Source organism: Pteropus alecto, unplaced genomic scaffold (assembly GCF_000325575.1).
Source record: "Pteropus alecto unplaced genomic scaffold, ASM32557v1 scaffold189, whole genome shotgun sequence".
NCBI lineage: Eukaryota > Metazoa > Chordata > Mammalia > Chiroptera > Pteropodidae > Pteropus > Pteropus alecto.
This window is the reverse complement of record NW_006442117.1, coordinates 3,082,814-3,098,203: the sequence shown is the minus strand read 5'-3', so window position 1 is coordinate 3,098,203 and position 15,390 is coordinate 3,082,814. Positions and strand designations below refer to the sequence as shown.

General features: G+C 53.7%; 1 protein-coding gene across 1 annotated transcript in view; it reads left to right on the top strand.

Annotated features, from left to right (window-relative positions):
- Positions 1–13,991, top strand: part of NID1 (nidogen 1) — a 61,753-nt gene extending 47,762 nt beyond the window's left edge. Inside the window, exons 13-20 of the mRNA XM_006920763.3 lie at positions 1,490–1,717; positions 3,249–3,421; positions 6,055–6,181; positions 8,589–8,760; positions 9,643–9,800; positions 10,524–10,647; positions 11,281–11,393; positions 12,344–13,991. Of these exons, the coding sequence (XP_006920825.1) occupies positions 1,490–1,717; positions 3,249–3,421; positions 6,055–6,181; positions 8,589–8,760; positions 9,643–9,800; positions 10,524–10,647; positions 11,281–11,393; positions 12,344–12,465 (1,217 nt within the window). The 3' untranslated portion in view covers positions 12,466–13,991. The remainder of the gene's footprint in view (positions 1–1,489; positions 1,718–3,248; positions 3,422–6,054; positions 6,182–8,588; positions 8,761–9,642; positions 9,801–10,523; positions 10,648–11,280; positions 11,394–12,343) is intronic.
- Positions 13,992–15,390: the final 1,399 nt, after the last annotated feature.

Sequence of the window (15,390 nt, the reverse complement as noted above, 5' to 3'; positions counted from 1 at the left end):
GGCGGAGCCCTGCCCTGGGTCTCCAAGGCCAGGATCTTCCAGTCAAGGTCAAAAGGACTTGGCGCCCTCTGCTCTCTGAGTCTCTTGTGCCCTGGGCTCGCTCGTGTCCCGCAGACTGCGCGTCTGCGGACGGGCCCGGTGGGCTTTTCCGCGTGCACACCCCACACCGCCCACTGGGTGCCTCCTGAGTCCAGGTTAGGGAGATCCACTGCTCTCGGGGAGGCAGACAAGGAGCCGTCTTGGTATCTGTGCCCCAGAGCCGCAGGGTGGAGGAGCCCCGAGCGGCCTGGGAGCACCGCCCAGCCTGGAGGGCCGAGGGGAGGAAATGCCTGAGCTGCGTGAAGGATTGAGTGGGAGGATGCGGGGGTGGGAGGGGCTCACACGAGGAACAGCACACGGAAAGCCCTGGAAGAGGGAGGCAGCCGCGGCGTTCAGTTCTCTTTCGTGCAGCTCTCCGCAGCCAGCGATGTCCCCGCCAGGGCCTGGGCGTGGCTCGTGTGGTGCGGCAGCGATGGCACCGCTGCTGGCCCTGCTGGTGGCCGACTCTGGCCAGTGCAGACCCGGCTGCAACGCTGCCGAGTCGCCTACTCCCGGCCATAGCTTGTTATCAGCAGGCCCCACGGACGCACAAGCGTTTCCTGCCTTGCGGTCTGAGTTGCACAGTTAAGGGCCTGAGGGCCGCGCTTCATGCCAAACACCAGCACGTCACTAAAGGGAAACACGCACGTTGGTGAGTGTGCCGCCCTGCGTCTTTGTCCCTAAATCTCTGACCCTCACTCAATGCGGATAATCAAGAAGCTCGAATGATAACAAAGACAAATTTAAGAAAAACAAAATTTAAAAAAAACATTTTTTTTAACTTAAAACAAATTTTGGTGCTGTCCATCAGCCCATGAATGGATAGACAGAATGTGGTACAGCCATACAACGGAATGTTTCCTAGCCATCGACAGGCGTGGCGTGCCAGTGACGCGACTGCCATTTGAATTAACCTTGGAAACATGCTGAGCGAAAGCCGCCAGACGCTCACACGTTGTCGGGTTCCATTTATGTGAAATGCCCAGAACGCGTAAGTCCGCAGCCGCGGGAAGCAGATTGGTGGTTGCCCGGGGCCGGGGGCACGGGAGCCGCCGCTCAGTCGACGTGGGGTTTCCTCCGGGGACAGGAAGGTGGTCGCACAGCACGGTACCAAATGCCACTGGGTTGTTCGCTTTAAAATGGTTAGTTTTGTCAGTTTCGCCTCAATTTTTAAAAACTGGGGAAAAAAAAAAAAAACCATTGCCTAGGAGAGAAAAGAAAATGTAAGTATAATCTTCTTGACCACTAAATCCGTTAAATAATAATGATGTTTTAAATTGTCAAAAATTAATCAGACAAAACCCTGTGGTGACCCAGCGGCTCTGCGTTCTGAGTCGGACGTGGGGACTCGGGCACCCGTGGGACGCGATGGTGACACGGCTGCCGTGTCCCTTGCTTGTGTCTCTAACAGAAGTGGAGAAAACCCGCTGCCAGCATGAGCGAGAACACATCCTGGGGACGGCGGGGGCGGCGGACGCACAGCGACCCCAGCCGCCAGGGCTGTTCGTCCCCGAGTGTGACGAGTACGGGCACTACGTGCCCACCCAGTGCCACAGAGCCACCGGCTACTGCTGGTGCGTGGACCGAGACGGCCGAGAGCTGGAGGGCACGAGGACCCGGCCCGGGATGAGGCCCCCCTGTAAGTCGGGGGCCAGAGTCCCCAGCGCGTGAGCCCCGCTGGGGGGCCTGCCGAGCACGCGGTCGGCACCTTCCGCTGCCCTAAACCCTGAGAGCCCCACGGGCCGGAAGCCCATTCCCCCCTTCCTCCCTGCTGCACCCCTCTTCTCTGTCTCCCCTGGCACTCACCCCACTCCCCTCCATGTCTCCCCCTCGCCCTCTCCCCTCTGACCCTCTTCTCTTCCTGTTCTGTGCAGATAACCGGTGGCCCTGATGCCACCACCGCTGCGGCTGGTGGCAGAGAGCTGTGGTGCTCTGGGCCCTGGGCGGGCTGCTTGCAGTGGGCGGCCTGGTCCCCTGCGTCTGCCCTGGACCCTCGTGGGGACAGCCCTGCCCCTGGTGGGCTGGTCCCCTGTGTCGGCTCTGCACCCTCGTGGGGACAGCCTTGGCCCGGGCAGCCTCATCCCCCGCATCTGCCCTGGACCCTCATGGGGACGGCCCTGCCCTAGGTGGCCTGGTCCCCCAGGTCTGCCCTGGACTCTCGTGGGGATGGCCCTGTCCTGGGTGGCCTGGTCCCCCGCGTCTGCCCTGGACCCTCGTGGGGACGGCCCTGCCCCGGGCCTGGCTTCCTGAGGCCGGGAAACTGCTTCCATCCGCGCACATGCGCCTCCCTCACGGTCGTGCCCTGGGCCCTGTAGGTACCAGGTTCTGTAGTGCAAAGAGGCACACGGCCACAGAGGTTCTGAAGGGGCCCAGGTTTCCTGACACCTGCTCTGCGCCCCTTACCCTGCCGCACAGGCTGCCTGTCTGCCACCCCCCCTCGCCCCCATCACCCAGGGCCTTGTCAGGTGAGCGGGGGGGCCGTGCCACACCAGGTTGCAGCTAGGAGTCAAGGCCAAATCTGAGAGAGAACCAGCCCTTGGCCGGCAGGTGTCCTTGAAGCCCAGAGGGCCTTGCTGCTGCTTCTGCGGTTCTGAGGCCGCACATTCTGGGGCGGGCCTCTGGACACGTTCGCTCAGACGGTCCCCTCTGCGTCACAGAGCTCGCCACCTGCAGGCAGGCCTTTCGGGGTGGCCGCATTGCCACTGTTCCGTTCAGGCTGTGGCCCGCGTCCGGAGCAGGCGTGCACAGCGAGGCCGCCCCGTTCTCTAGCGAGGAGGAGGTGAAGCTGTTTTTTTCCCACCTGCCCTTTAACGTTACACTCAGCCCCGCATTTTCTTCTTCACAAAAGCCCTTTGATCAAGGTGTTTCTGCTCCTGGTGTTCGCAGATATGAAATGGCATCAGCGGCTGTGGTCTTGGTGCCACGAAGGGGACGTGGCCCAGCGTGTGGGTGGATGCATGAGTGCGTGCATGTGTGTGTGTGTGTGTGCGTGCGTGCGTGTGTGCATGCGTGTGTGCATTGTGCATGGGCGTGCGTGTGCATGTGTGTGCGTGCATGTGTGCGCCTGTGTGTGTGCGTGCGTGGGTCTGTGTGTATGTGCATGCATGTATGTGTGCATGTGTGTACCTGCTGCACACAGGCCTTGATCACTGACATCTCCTGCCACCCAGGTCTCAGTACAGTGGCCCCCCCGATTCACCACGGCCCCTCGGTTCCTCCTGCCGTGATCCCTCTGCCCCCCGGGACCCACTTGCTCTTCGCCCAGACCGGGAAGATAGAGCGCATCCCCCTGGAGGGCGGCTCCATGAAGAAGACGGAGGCCAAGGCGCTGCTGCATGCCCCGGTGAGTGCCGCCTTAGGGCGCTTGGTGACGCTTCAGTGACTGGGAGGAACAAGCAGGGCACGGTCGGACCCCTCAGAGGAGCACGTCCCGGCCGCCTGCCGCCTTGTCCAGACTGCAGCCTCCACCACCCTCTCCCGCCTCCTCCTCCGCACCGGTCATCCCGCATGTGGACACAGTGCCCGTCATCGTACGCGTCCTGCACCGGACGTGTGTCTCCTCCTCAAGACGAGGAGCTGCCCGTCTAGTTCAGGGAGCGTGTGTTTCGTGGCCATGTTCCTAGACCCAGAACAGTGCTGGGCTCTCAGACAATACTTGAGGGGCGATCGCGTGACCTCGGTGTCCGCCTGCTGCTCATGAAGCACGACCCCCTCGGCACACTCTGGGAACAGGCACGTTCCCTGTGACAGCCGTTTTCCCCTGAGACCAAGGGGAGCGGCTCAATGTCAAGTGAGGTTCTGGGAACCAGAAATTTGAGGCAGAGGTGCTGACACCGCAGGGCCACTGTGTCCTTTTTATCGACTTATTGTGTGTCGATACCATCTTAGCTGGGTTTGCGTGTGCAGTTCCGTGGCGTGAAGTGCGTTCACGATGCTGTGCCAAGGCTGTCACTGTCCCACCCCCGCAACCTTCCATTTTTCCAAACTCACGTTTCGTACCCACTAAACACCATCTCCCTTTCCCTCCTCCCCCAACCCCGGCACCCCGCTTCCCCTCTCTGCCTCTATGAATTGACCGCTCTGGGCGCTGCTCTAAGTGGGATGATACAGCCTTTGGCGTTTCGTGACCTGCTGCTTTCACATAACGTGCCCTCCAGGTTCACCCAGGTTGTAGCACGGCTCAGAATTTTCTTCCTTTTCGAGGCTGAATAGCACTTCACCGTGTGCATACACCACATTTCTAAAAGCCCCTCGTCCATCCATGCACACGCGTGGCGCTTCCGCCTTTTGGCTATTGTGAACAGTGCTGCCGTGAACGTGGGTGTGCAAGTATTTGTCGGAGCCCCCGCTTTCCCTGCATTCGTATGCAAACCAGACGTGGAGTCGCCGAAGCACATGGGAATCCCATTTTTCTTTTTCTGAGGAACCTGCCCGTGTTCCTTACCGGCCGCACCATTTTACATCCCCGAGGGCAGAGCACAGGGTCCGATTTCTCTGCCACCTTGCCGACACGCGCCGAGTTCTGGTTTCTAACAGCCGTCCTAGTAGAGGTGAAGTGGTATCTCGCTGTGGTGGTGATTTGAGTTTCTGCAGTGGTTAGTGACGTTAGCATCTTCTCGTGTGTTTATGGACCAGTGTATCTCCTTTGGAAAAATGTCTGTGTCTATCCTTCGTCCATTCGTCATTGGGTTGTTTTGTTCTTATTGAGTTGTAGGAGTTCGTCACACATTCTAGATACCGACTCCTCATCAGATATATGATCTGCAAGTATTTCTTCCCCTCCATGGGCTGCCTTTTCACTCGGTTAATGGTATCCTTTTATTCACAAATATCTTAAATTTTGAATAAGTCCAATTTATTTTTGCTTTTGATATCAATTCCAAGAAATCATTGCCAAACCCAGTGTTATGAGGCTTCCCTCTGTTTTCTTCTAAGAGTTTTATAGTTTTAGCTCTTACATGTAGGTCTTTGATTCATTTTGAGTTAATTCTTGCATATGTCAATTCTCGCGATCTGTTTGACCTGACCTCTTAAGGGGGCGGCGGGGGGGTGTCCGCTGATAACTCTGATTTTCCCAGTGAAAGATCTTCCAGATGCTCCCCTCCTGTGGTCCCCAGAGCTTCGCTTTCATTTCCATTTCCGTTATAGAGTAAAATTAGAAGCTTTTATCCCCCTCCCCCACCGAGATGAGCCCACTGGGGTTTCGATATGTGTCTTTATCTCTAGAGACACATATCTTAGCAAGATTAAATTTGACGATCCATTAAGCTACTTTCTCTCTATTTGGGTTTTCTTCAATTTCATTCTGCAGCGTTTTGTAGTATTCAGTGTAGAATATTGCACATTTAAAAGTATTTATTCTTAAATACTTTGTTTTTGATGCTATTATAAACATTATTGTTTTAAAGTTTTATTTTTTGCTAGTAGAAATACAATTTTGTATTGACCTCGTATCCTGCAACCTTGCTAGATTCGATTATTAGCTATAATAGTTTTATAGACTTTCCAGGATTTGGTACATTGACAATCATATTGTCCTAGAATAGAGTGGTTTTGCCTTTTCTTTTCCAATATTCATCTTATATTTCTTTTTTTAATGATCTTCAGGTAGGAAAAGATTTCTCAGACAATATACAAAAAGCATTAGCCATGAGAGAAAAAAATAAATTGGACTTAATAAAAATTTTAAACTTTTCTCTTCAAAAACACCTTTTAAGAAAATTAAAAAGTAAGCTACATACTGAGAGAAAATAGACATATATACCAACACATATGTATACGATAACAGATTTTTACCTGGACTATACAAAGAACTCTCACGACTCAATAATGAAGATTTTTAAATGGACAAAAGACTTGAAGACACTTCATTTAAAAAGGTGTCTGAATGCCCATAGCACTTGAGAGATGCTCACCGTCACTGGTCACTCAGATGCTAGTGGGTGGACCGCTCTCACCCCTGGTCTGCACTTCCAGGATAAAGTCATCATTGGACTGGCCTTCGACTGTGTGGACAAGATGGTCTACTGGACCGACATCAGTGAGCCCTCCATTGGGAGAGCCAGTCTGCATGGCGGAGAGCCAACCACCATCATTCGACAAGGTGGGCACGGAAATGCCATTCCTTCTTTGTGGTTCTGCTTCTAGCAGCCCACGTGGCTCCCGGGGGAGAGCGAGGGTGGGAGTGTCTGGCTGCTTGTAGAAGGTGGGGACTTGAGCGGGGCTGGACGCTCGGCCTCCAGCACCACCCTTCGCAGCCTTCTCTGAAGCATCCTCTGAGGCCTCAACGTTAAATCATGAGCACCTGAGCTGGGGTTCGTTGCTAGATTCAGAAGGACAAAATTAAAGCTGAGGGAGCCAGTTTTAATGAACAGTAAGGGCCACATTCAGCCGTCCGGGTGGGGTTTGCATTTCTGCGTCTGGCCGGTGAGCCTGCAGTTGGTTCTCAGAGTGTCCCCTCACTGCGGGCTCCGTCCGGGGTTCCCACAGGCCTCAAGCACATGGATCAGGCAGTGGGGAGGGTCGCGAGCATATTGGCAAATGCGGCTCCTGATAGTCGAGTCCATTCCCCATTTTCAGATTACAGGGTCGTCACTTTACCCCGTAACCTCTGGCGTGTGAGGGGTGTCTCCTCTTCTGTGCCCCGCACCTGCACACGCTCAGGTTGCCCGCTCCCGAGGAGGACAGCAAACCAGCCATCCCTCAGTTCTTCGTTGCGTTACTGATGGTACGGTTTAGGGCGCTTGGGCACAGGCCGCCCCTCAGCATTGGATCCCAGTGCCTTAGTTTGCGGATGTTTATTTAAGCCAATGACTGTCTGCATTATTTTAATGCTTACAGTCAACGAGTCAAGACCATTTTACAGGGATGTGTTTTATCAACATTAAAGACCATTACAACAAAAACCCAAGGACTCGTAAAAATTCATCTGTACCGAAAAGGTCAAATATGACACATTGCTGAGTCAGTGACTCATCAGTGACTCATCAGCTGATTTTTGATCCAAGGACTCTGTCCTGCTCGTAATGTTTGTCGTATAAAATCATCTTGCTTCCTCTGCAAAACCCTCAAATCAAAGACACACTTTTAAAATATATGAGCCTCATTTAGTATTTCTTTTTCCTTGGGGCCGAATGTAGCTTTTCCAATTTCCAGTTTAACATCTCCCTAACAATTGGTGCTCCGGAAGGTTCCCGAGCCTGTGGAACTGCCCCTGGGGCATTATCTCCGTCCTTGGCTCCCTCACCAGAGAGGCCGCCTCAGGAATGAAGCCGAGGTGGTGATAGATGCGTCTGGCTTTGGACAGAGACTCCACATCCTTCTCTGGAAGCCGATGTGCTATTTAAGTAACTTCTGCCAGTTTTCATGGTTTGGTTTAATGGACACAAGTTTGAAAACGCCTTTTTGCATCTTACCTCTCTGTTAAAAATGTCGTTGCTGTTGAGTGCGATTTGACCTCGGACCCAGTGGAAGAGGGAGCAGCTCATCGCTGCTGTTACTCTTCCCCTTCCAGCCGTCATTCACGGCCTTCGGTCCTCTAGTGTGTGACGGGGAAACAGGCCCGAGTGACACCAGGAAAACCGTTCTGGGGTTTTACCTTTTAACTTGGTTTTACTTACAGTCAGGAAACCACTGCGGTCTTGACCTTCCGGTTAGCAGGGTGGCCACCGGGGTGCATGTTGTGGTCGCATACCTCGTGGCGGCCCCTGGCTTGAAAGGCAATTACTCGTGACCTCGGGGAGACTTCCAGGAGTGTTGCTTGTGGTCACTGACACCCCTGCTTTGTGCTCCTAATAATTGTATAAAAGTAGTAACAGCTACGATTTCTGGCATATATTATTTCTCTGAAATGACCTTCCCCCCAGTAACTAAAGAATGTGTGAAGTCTGTTTCTTCCGCTGCTCATCTCATGCCTCCCCTTTGCCTGGGGAATAACCTCATTCATACAGGCACCCGAACTTTATCTCTGGCCACTCCCTCACTCCCGGGGTCTCCGGCCGTACAAAGCTACATATGAGTCACTTCAAGCCACGTCCAGTCTTTCTGTATACCTACGTCTGGTCCCACTACCTGAAAACCCACATATAAGACCTCTGCCTGACAAACTCCTGTCGGTCCTTCAGGGCCCGTTTCACAAATGTCACTCCCCCAGGACTCCTGCCCGCATCCCCAGGGGGAGTCCAGTGTCCCTCCACCATGCTCCCGAAGGACCGGACTCAGTGTGAGTTGTGATTGGCTGCGATCTCCTTGAAGGCGGGGCCAAAGCTTAGGTCCCCTTAGGGACCTGGTTCCCAGCGTGGTGCACAGGGCGGATGTCCACCAGGTATATGGGTGGCATTTCTTAATTGGTCACTTTGAGTGTTGCTTATCTTGCAAACAACAAGCGTATCGCGTTCTGCTCGTTTTCTCAAAGTGCAGGGATTGGACGCCATGTAAAACGGCACTGAGCCGTCGGAGAAGCCGAACCCTGCCGGCCTGAAAAGATCAGACATTTCTCTGTTTGTGTCTAGACCTCGGAAGCCCAGAAGGCATTGCCCTTGACCACCTGGGCCGCAACCTCTTCTGGACGGATTCTCGCCTGGATCGAATAGAAGTCGCGAAGCTGGACGGCAGCCAGCACCGCGTGCTGTTCGAGACCGATCTGGTGAACCCCAGAGGCATCGTGACAGACTCCGCGGGAGGGTGTGTTGGTGTAAAGCTGCGTGTGTGTCTGTTGTGCTTGCTTGTGCCCTTTGGGGTCTTCTCAAACGTGAGGCTCTGACTCCTGAAGGGAATGCGTCGGGATGAATGATCTAGGTCGGTGGCTTGTGGATATCTACGGTGACAGTCGTTTGTTACAGTCCTCCGATCATGGACACGATGCCGTGTTCCACTTTTAAAGCTCTTACCAAGACACTTTGTAAGTCGACGGCCCCTAAATGGGACATTTCCGTGTGGGTTGACTGTGGGTCAACACTCAAGTTGTATCAACCCCAGAAAAGTCTCGAAGTCACATAAGTGTCCCCCTCACGCTGGGGCCACCCAGCGCGAACACCTTGGAGACCCTTCTGAGGGTTTCGTCAGCACCTCAGCGCTTTCTCCCCCGTCCCCACTGCAAGCTCTGAACCTCACAGCCAGTCCCTGGGCTCCTTGACACTTTGATTTCGTCCCTTCGAGGCCACACCCCTGTTCTGCGGCCACTCGGCCACCTCCCCAACCGCAGTGCCTCTGCCAGAATCCGCTTTGGTGCCTCGGGTCTGCGGTGTCGCCGTTTGCAGAAAGCATGTGGGGATTCTCGTGCGTTTACGCCGGATTCGGCCTTCCATTTTGGCTTTCTTTTTGAACAGCTTGTGTTTAAGGGAGGCGAAGTCGTTATTAACAGAATAACCGAATTCAAGCGAAGAATCAAATCCCAGTGTCTTTGCAAACGCAAGAGTTTCTTAGCACCCCTAGACCCTTTTTAGCCATTCTGTGGCTTCACGTCCGCTGATGTCTTCATCGGGTCCTTTCCAAATGTTTCCTTAAATAAATTTCTCACACGCATCTTCCCGATCTCTCTCTTCTCTCCCCGTTGTCCTCCTCCAGGAACCTTTACTGGACAGACTGGAACAGAGATAGCCCCAAAATTGAAACTTCCTACATGGACGGCACAAACCGGAGGGTCCTCGTGCGGGGCGACCTGGGCCTGCCCAACGGGCTGGCCTTCGACGCCTACTCATCCCAGCTCTGCTGGGTGGATGCAGGTGACTTGGGGGTTGAGGCGGTGCTTTGTTGTAACCAAACAGTGATTGTTACCCACGGTGAGCCAGCCCGATCTGCACATAAAGACCATTACAGGAAGGGGGCATGTGGTAGCTGTTTTTCCTTCCTGCACAAAAGTAGCTGCATATATTTGCTCTGGAATTTATTGTTTCTCTGGGCTTGACACCGTCTGGGGAAAATTAGTTCTCGATTGTCTGAGTCTGGCGTCAGCAAACTCCAGCCCATGGGCCAGTGCAGTCTGCCACCTGCTCTGGTGTAACAGTGTTCACATTTTTAAATGTTACATTTTAAATCAGGGGTTCCCCCGGGTCACGGACCGGTACTATTTTTAAATGTTACATTTTAAATCAGGGGTTCCCCTGGGCCACGGACTGGTACTGGTCCATAGCCTGTTCGTCCATAGCCTGTTAGGAACCGGGCCACACAGCAGGCAGTGAGCGGCGGGCGAGTGAGCGAGCGAAGCTTCCTGTGCCGGGCCACACAGCAGGAGGTGAGCAGCGGGCGAGCGGGCGAGTGAGCGAGCGAAGCTTCCTGTGTGTTTGCAGCCGCTCCCTGGCCAGCAGCCCCGCCTCAGCTCCACCTCTGCTCCGGGCAGGGCCGTGCAATGCTGAATTTCTGTCACCCTTGCCCTGGAGGCTCTCGTTCTTTGACACAAAGGGGCCATTTCTTATGTGAACAATGAGCGAGTTGTTCTGTTCACACAGGCACCAGCCGGGCGGAGTGCCTGAAGCCGGGTCAGCCCAGTGGACGCAGGGTTCTGGAAGGGCTCCCGTATCCTTTTGCTGTCACGAGCTTCGGGAAGAATCTGTATTACACGGACTGGAAGACGTATGTCAGCTGCCGCGGTGCGGTGTGGGGGAGGGACCTGCCCCGTCACCCGGGGCCTCTGGGAGGCCAAGCCCTCCCCATCCGCCTCTCGGGGTGACCTTCCAGCCTCCGAGATGCCCCTCGGCCTTCGCTTTCTGGTGGTCAGGAGAAGGGTGAAGACAAGGGAGGCGCCATCTATCATGTGGACCGTGCAGGAAGGGCGGCCTGCAACTCGGGCCTCGTGAGCACGTTGCTCTTTCCCCAGGAGCTGGCCCAGGGTCCCTGGCTGGCGGGCTTCGTGCCCGCTCCGTCCCCTACTCCACCATTGTTCTTAAACTGCAGGGTGCCACAGTCCCTTCTGGACCTCCCCTTCCTGCAAAAGGGTCAGACTGAGCAAGCGGCTGAGGCCAGACGCATCTGTGTAGGAAGCAGATTTCCCAGCTGGGAATTTAGTGCCAAAGGGGAGAGCCAGCTGATCTTGGTCCCTTTTTAAGACAGGAATGCAGGCTTGACCGGCCCCAGGAGGAGGGAGGGAGGGAGGGCTCAGAAGCAAGGCCGGTGCCTATGGCCTCCAGTTCATCCCCAAGACCACGAAAGAGGCTGCTCTTTCCTGGGGCGTCAGGGGTGTCTTACTCTGCCTTCGGTTTTCTGTAGGAACTCCGTGGTCGCTGTAGATCTCGCTATTTCCAAAGAGGTGGACGCCTTCCACCCCCACAAGCAGGCCCGGCTGTACGGCATCGCCACCGCCCTGTCTCAGTGTCCCCAAGGTAACTCCCCTGTGCCCTTGCCATCCGGGGCTGAGGGCGCCCACATCTGGCTGCTCCCCGTGCGGCCTCTAGCAGCCCTGACCACATGGCTGGGGAGACACAGCCCCTTCCATCGAGGGTCTTCATTACTTCATGGGGGAGCCAGATGAATCAGTAGAAGACCTTGGGGAACACAGTGGACACGGGTGAGGAAAAGCAGTGAACTCGGGTGGGCCCGGAAGTCCATGGTCTGTAGGTTCCTGACGGGAACGTGAGCCGTGGATCTCCACGCTTTGAAGTCCATTCTTGGGCCTAACAGCACCAACAATAGTTAACAGTAATAGTAATTACAAACGTGGACGTGGCGTTTACTGCGAGCTGGGTACTTTACATAGATTAACTCCCTTAGCATTCTATGTGCTTTGTATTCATTAGCTCATTTAATCGTCACTGCAACCTGTTGAGGTAGGCACTATGATTATGCCCATTTTATAAATAAAAAAACTAAAGCCACTAGCCCAAAGGCACACAGCTCACAGTAGGGAAGTGGGTGTCTAGGCAGCCCGCTCCAGAGTCTATGCTGCCTCTCCCCGAACCCGCTCTCCCTCTTGGCTTCCCTCCTCCCCACAGTCAAGTGCAAAGCCAGCGGGCCAGCCCGATACAGGGTACTTTGTGCTTTAAAATTCCAACTCCAAGTTACAATCAGAGTAGGACTGCCCTCCCTGAGATCTGTTAATAATGGTAGTGGTGAATCTGCAGAGGCCCCAGATCAGGAATCGGGGTGTTCGCCCTTCTGGCAAATCCCCAACGATGAGGAAACAGCCAAGACCTAAGCTTAGCCGAGTGCCCGGTGCAGCCTTCCCTGTTCCCCTGGAGCCCCCCCGAGACTGGCCTCCCGGAAACCAAAAACGGGGTCTGTCATGGAGGCCACACTCTTAGAGGGCTGTGGAGCTGACCTCTGCCTTTCCCAGGTAACAACTACTGCTCGGTAAACAACGGCGGCTGCACCCACCTCTGCCTGGCCACCCCCGGAAGCAGGACCTGCCGCTGCCCTGACAACACCCTGGGAGTTGACTGCATCGAGCGAAAATGAAGAGAAGCCTGTCTCGTTCCCCCTCCAAGGAGTTCACAGCGCCCTACTTGAAAGGGTCCAGACGAAAACTGTCCGACCTGGGGGCTGCGTGGCCACCAGCCGGAGCCTCGACAGCGTTCCCCTCACTGTTCCCCAAAACACATGCTTCTGGAATGGGAGTGTCTCTACCCCTAGGCAAAGACAGAACCGCAGCCCCAACCCTTACACAAGTGTATACGCCCAGGCAAGGGTAGCTAAAGGCGTAAACCAAGGGAATGTCTATAGGAATTTCAGTGGGTAGTCAGATGTCTGAGGGTAGGGATTCTTTTGATGTGCCTTAAATTACACCAAAGATTACCAAAATACTCCTTTTTGCCCAAAGTGCCTGGATCCCAGCATCTGGTCTCTTGGGCAGAGCGGCCCCACTGCTGGCACCTGCATCCAGCCTCCCTGAGGAGACCCCGCTGAGACCCAGGCTGGGCTGGCGCCCGTGATGACCGCTCAGCCCCTCACCTCTCGCCTCCATCGTGAAAGCCAGGCTGCAGTGGACCGTGAGCCTGCTCCCCGCTCGTGGCCCCCTCCACCCGTGGCCCTTGGTGGGTGAGTTCTCCTCCAAGGGCACAGTCCGGGAGGGCCAGATCGGGCATTTACACCAGTGATCTGGACCCTCTGCTGCTCGCTGGTGTGATTCAAGGGACCATCGCCACATTTCGTGTTTCTGTTTCTTCGATTTGAGCTGATGATCAGCTAATGTCATATTTTTATCAACCTCTTCCCGGAGTCCTAAAACAGTAGATTTTGAATAGAAAGTTGAGGTGAGGAGTTAGATTCAGTAAAGACTAGGAGCAGGGAGCAGAGAAGGCTCAGTGGGAAGTATTGCAAAGGGACTGACCAGGAGCAGGAGTGGGGGACCCAAGAGAAAGGTGGGGGACGGGATTCAGCAGTGGCAATAAGAAAAACCCTTAAATAACTCCAAAGGGAAAATGGTACATTTTGCCCAAGAACACTTATACCCGAGGACATGGACAGATTTGCCTGATTTTCTCCTAGGGAAGAGAGCCCCCCGCCCCCCGTCTTGTGCAAACCCCGGTCACTCAGCCCCTGGCCCCCACTGTGCCCCGGCCCCGACCTTCCCTCAGCCCCCACTGCCGCAGCCTTTGGAACCTAAAGGGAGAGAGCCTTTCTGTGAATAATCAGAGTTTGTTTTGAGAGGCAAACATATCCCCAAAGAATCCCAAGGTTTGGGGAACACATGGGTCTTTTATATAGCTCGACCCATAAATTAGTTTCACTTTCTTTTTATATTTATCATTCATTCCATATCAAGCCTTGTATATCAAATGTTTTGTCATGATTTTGTATAATTTTTTTATAACTTCATGTTACTAAATTCATTCTAAAGTGTTTTAAATGGTAAATTCTTAAGCTGTGGAAACCACTGAAGGTGCTTAACTGGGCCCCAGACTCACAGGTGTTGGGCGATTCCTCGAGTTTACAGCCAAATAAGTACTAGCGCAGAAAATAAAAGAAATTTTTGTTAAAAAATGTGTCTCTAGTTTGAATGAAGATCTTTAATGTCAGGAGGCTGATAAACAATGGCAAGATGGCCGTTCGATCATCTCAAACCTGAGGAACCCTCAGCGTTTGTTTCCCAAGCGAGTCCACAGAAGACCTACGGGCTCGTAGTGGACTTAAACGTTAACTCGATCGTAGGCCCCAAACTACCCTTTTTGAATATTTTCATATTTTAGAAAATTTCAGCTGCAGGCAATAGAGTTTCCTGATTCAGTTCCTCACCTCCGGGAGGAACGGCCGCTTTCCTGGCACTTGTCCTGGAACCAGGGGTCTGTTCTAAGCTGCCACCAATGGCAGTGCCACCCGTGCTGGCCCCTGGGTGGGATGGGAATGGGCCTTTGGCTTAGACAGAGCGAGGGGGGCTCAGAGGTGGCAGGGATGCGGTGCTCAGAGCCACAGCTGCGGAGAAGGGCCTTGGCACATAAGGGTCTGCTCGTGACATGACAGTCAGCGGACTCAGTTACCGCCTGCCCGTGTTAACTTTCTCGAGGGGACACCTTATATTAGGGCTAAAACTCCCAGAGTTTTATTCCGGTCATAAAACCTAGTTACCTAAAGGCAATGTCAGGGAAGATGGAGGATTAGGAAACTCCAGGAACCTCTCTCAAAGCAACACCTGGACCGGCAGCAGTGTCTGAAGAAATGGCTCCGAACTCTGGGTCCAGTAGAACATTTGTAGTGCCCAGGAGAGAGCTTGAAGAGGTTGGTAAATTTTCTCAATTTCAGCTTTCCCTCAGTCGCGGCCACCGTCCTCCAGTCCCATGGCAGTCAGCTGTGGGGACAGCAGCCCACGTTCCCAGCGAGGCTTGTTGGAGCTGGGGTGGCCAATAGGACCTTGTTCTCCAAAGCTCAGGGCTGTGGGTTCCTATTGGTGATGCTCCTTATAATCGTTGGGGGCGGGGGGACAGCACAGAGGGAAAAGTCTTCATGACATTGGATTTGGGTGGCAATGATTTATATGACACCAAAAGCACAAGCAATAAAAGAAAAAAAATAGACAAATTGGTTTCATCAAAATTAAAAACTTGTGCATCAAAGGACTCTCAAGAGATTGAAAGGCAACCAACCCTAGAAGGGAGGAAGTAGCTCCAGATTCGACATCTGATAAGGGTCAGGATCCAGAATGTGTAAAGAAATACGACTCAACGATAACAACCCAGTTCAAAAACGGACAAAGGATTTGGATGAACTTTTTTTCAGAGAAGATACGCAAATGGCCAATAAGCACATGAAAAGACGCTAACATCATTAACCTTTAGGGAAACGCAAATCACAACCACAATGAGATATCACTTGACACCTATTAGGATGGTATAAAAACAAACAAACAAACAAAAAACCCAGAACCTCAAACCGGAAAGACACGTTGAG